Source organism: Nicotiana attenuata, chromosome 5, assembly GCF_001879085.1.
Source record: "Nicotiana attenuata strain UT chromosome 5, NIATTr2, whole genome shotgun sequence".
In the NCBI taxonomy this organism is placed as follows: domain Eukaryota; kingdom Viridiplantae; phylum Streptophyta; class Magnoliopsida; order Solanales; family Solanaceae; genus Nicotiana; species Nicotiana attenuata.
The window spans coordinates 17,661,062-17,663,446 of NC_031993.1; the positions used below are offsets into that span (position 1 = coordinate 17,661,062).

At 38.4% G+C, this 2,385-nt stretch overlaps 1 protein-coding gene across 1 annotated transcript; it reads left to right on the top strand.

Annotated features, from left to right (window-relative positions):
* LOC109226021 (serine/threonine-protein phosphatase 7 long form homolog) lies at positions 881-1,557 on the top strand. The gene is made up of 2 exons (XM_019390826.1): positions 881-1,266; positions 1,329-1,557. The coding sequence occupies exons 1-2, from the start codon at positions 881-883 to the stop codon at positions 1,555-1,557; spliced, it is 615 nt and encodes a 204-aa protein (XP_019246371.1).

The following is a 2,385-nucleotide window of genomic DNA, read 5'->3' on the forward strand; positions in this document are numbered from 1 at the left end:
TAACTGAAATTCACACGCATAATAATTAAGGATAACTTGGTGCGACCGGGCCTCAAATATCGAGCTTGTAAGGCCATACATAATTATTAAGTCCAATTCAAGAATTTTTAATTTAATTTATTAAACAAATACATTTCTAAAATATTTTGAAATAACACACATAATAATTAAGTATAGCTTGGTGCTACCGGGCCTCAAATATCGAGACTGGAAGCCATTCATAATTATTAAGTCCAATTCAAAAAAATTTAACTTAATTTGTTAAACTAACAAATTTCTAAAAAATATTGAAAATGAGACACATAATAATTATGTAAAGCTTGGTGCTACCGTGCCTCAAATATCGAGCTTGGAAGGCCATACATAATTATTAAGTCCAATTCAAGAATTTTTAATTTAATTTATTAAAAAAATACATTTCTAAAAAATATTTGAAATGACACACATAATAATTAAGTATAGCTTGGTGCTACCGGGCCTCAAATATCGAGCCTGGAAGCCATTCATAATTATTTAGTCCAATTCAAGAATTTTTAATTTAATTAATTAAACTAACAAATTTCTAAAAAATATTGAAAATGACACACATAATAATTAAGTATAGCTTGGTGCTACCGGGCCTCAAAAATATCGAGCCTGGAAGGGCATACATAATTATTAAGTCCAATTCAAGAATTTTTAATTTAATTTATTAAACAAACAAATTTCTAAAAAATATTGAAAATGACACATATAATAATTAAGGATAGCTTGGTGCTACCGGTCCTCAAATATCGAGCCTCGAACCAATAGATAATTACTTAGTCCAATATTAAAAATAATTATTTAATTTATTAAACTAACACACACAATTAATTTTATTTAAATTATAGTAGACGACATGGCCTTTCCTCCGCCTGCGCATCCTGGACCTGCCGAGGATCAGCTATTAGTGTTGCAGGGCGACCATAGGTCCTCCTATGTATGGGAGGGACAGCTATCGGAGCAGGCTCTCCGCCCTAGGAGACCTGATGATTTGTGGGAGTTCATCGTAGAGCATCCTTTCCATGCCCGCGTAGTCGCGCGCTTACAGGCTACGGGCTTCTATACTATTTTTGAGCTTGGACGGATGCAGCTTGATTGGTCTCTTATCACGGCGTTGGTAGAGCGGTGGCGATCGAAGACGCACACTTTTCACTTGCCCACTGGAGAGGCCACCATCACGCTGGAGGATGCTCAGGTTTTATACGGGCTACGCGTAAATGGACGGGCTGTGGCACTGCCCCAGTACATTAGATCCATGACGCATGCCCAGTTTTTGATATGATGGGGTTGTTTACCGGTTATAGACCTCAGGGTGGCGCTGGGGGCAGTCGCGTTCTTTTGTCAGCCATTAGAGATCATATGGCTTTTTTGCACCCTGACATTACCGGCGAGACGGAGGATCTCCACACTACACGCGGTTGGCGCTGCTCCTGCTTTTCAGGTGTGTCTTGTTGTCATAATCACTATCATCTTCCTGACTCTGCGCATCAGCCAAATTACGAGTCAATACGTAGTCTATGGGCAACTGTGTGAGGTCAGGAACATCAAGAAGCTCGTTTTCACTGCACAAACAGAACAAAATGATAAGTTACCCGACTATATAAATACATTTGATATAGCTATATCAATTTACTTACAAGTCGCACTATCTTGACGTTTTATGATGGATATTTTCTTGTTGGTGTGACTCCTGGATGGACCACCGTGCTCCAATACTCCAGAACTACGCATATTCCAACTAGGAACGGGGTCATAACTTGTAAAATTCATATCCGGACGGTACCCCCTGTGAAAAATATAAGTGTTAATACAAATCCAATTAAAACATAAAATAAACATCGCTAAAGCGTAGTAAAATTGAAGTTTACCAGTCGTCTTGTGGATTATATAAAGTCGAAAAATTATTTTGTGGCTGCTCATTCGCTGGTGGTGACAAGTTTAAATCAAGGCAAGCTCTTTAATCAGTAATCTGTCCGGCAAAAATTGCTTCAGAATAACCACCCGATGACTGGGGGTTATCCCTACTATGCACGCCCTCATTATTGGGAACGTCTTCCACCTTGACGTACATTTCCAATAATTTTATTACAAGAAATTCCCTGTATTCATCCGGAATCCGCAAAAAATCTCTAAGAGTTTCATCATCCTCGATGTTAAACTCAGAATAATAAGCAAACCCCTACTGAATACGCACCTACCGGTTACTTTAAGGTTAACCGAACGCTTCCTCACACTCATTTTTTTACATAACAACGAAACCAATTTATCATACTCCATAGTAAGCGGCAATTTAACATGACACTGTGGAGGTGAGCTATACCTCACAGAGTTATTCTCCATCACAACCTCACCCCCCTAATA

Excerpts from the sequence above, each read along its gene's own strand:
- LOC109226021 (XM_019390826.1), top strand. The coding sequence starts at position 881 with ATGGCCTTTCCTCCGCCTGCGCATCCTGGACCTGCCGAGGATCAGCTA. Across the intron at positions 1,267-1,328 it reads CGGGCTGTGGCACTGCCCCA|ACCTCAGGGTGGCGCTGGGG; the intron begins GTACATTAGATC and ends TACCGGTTATAG.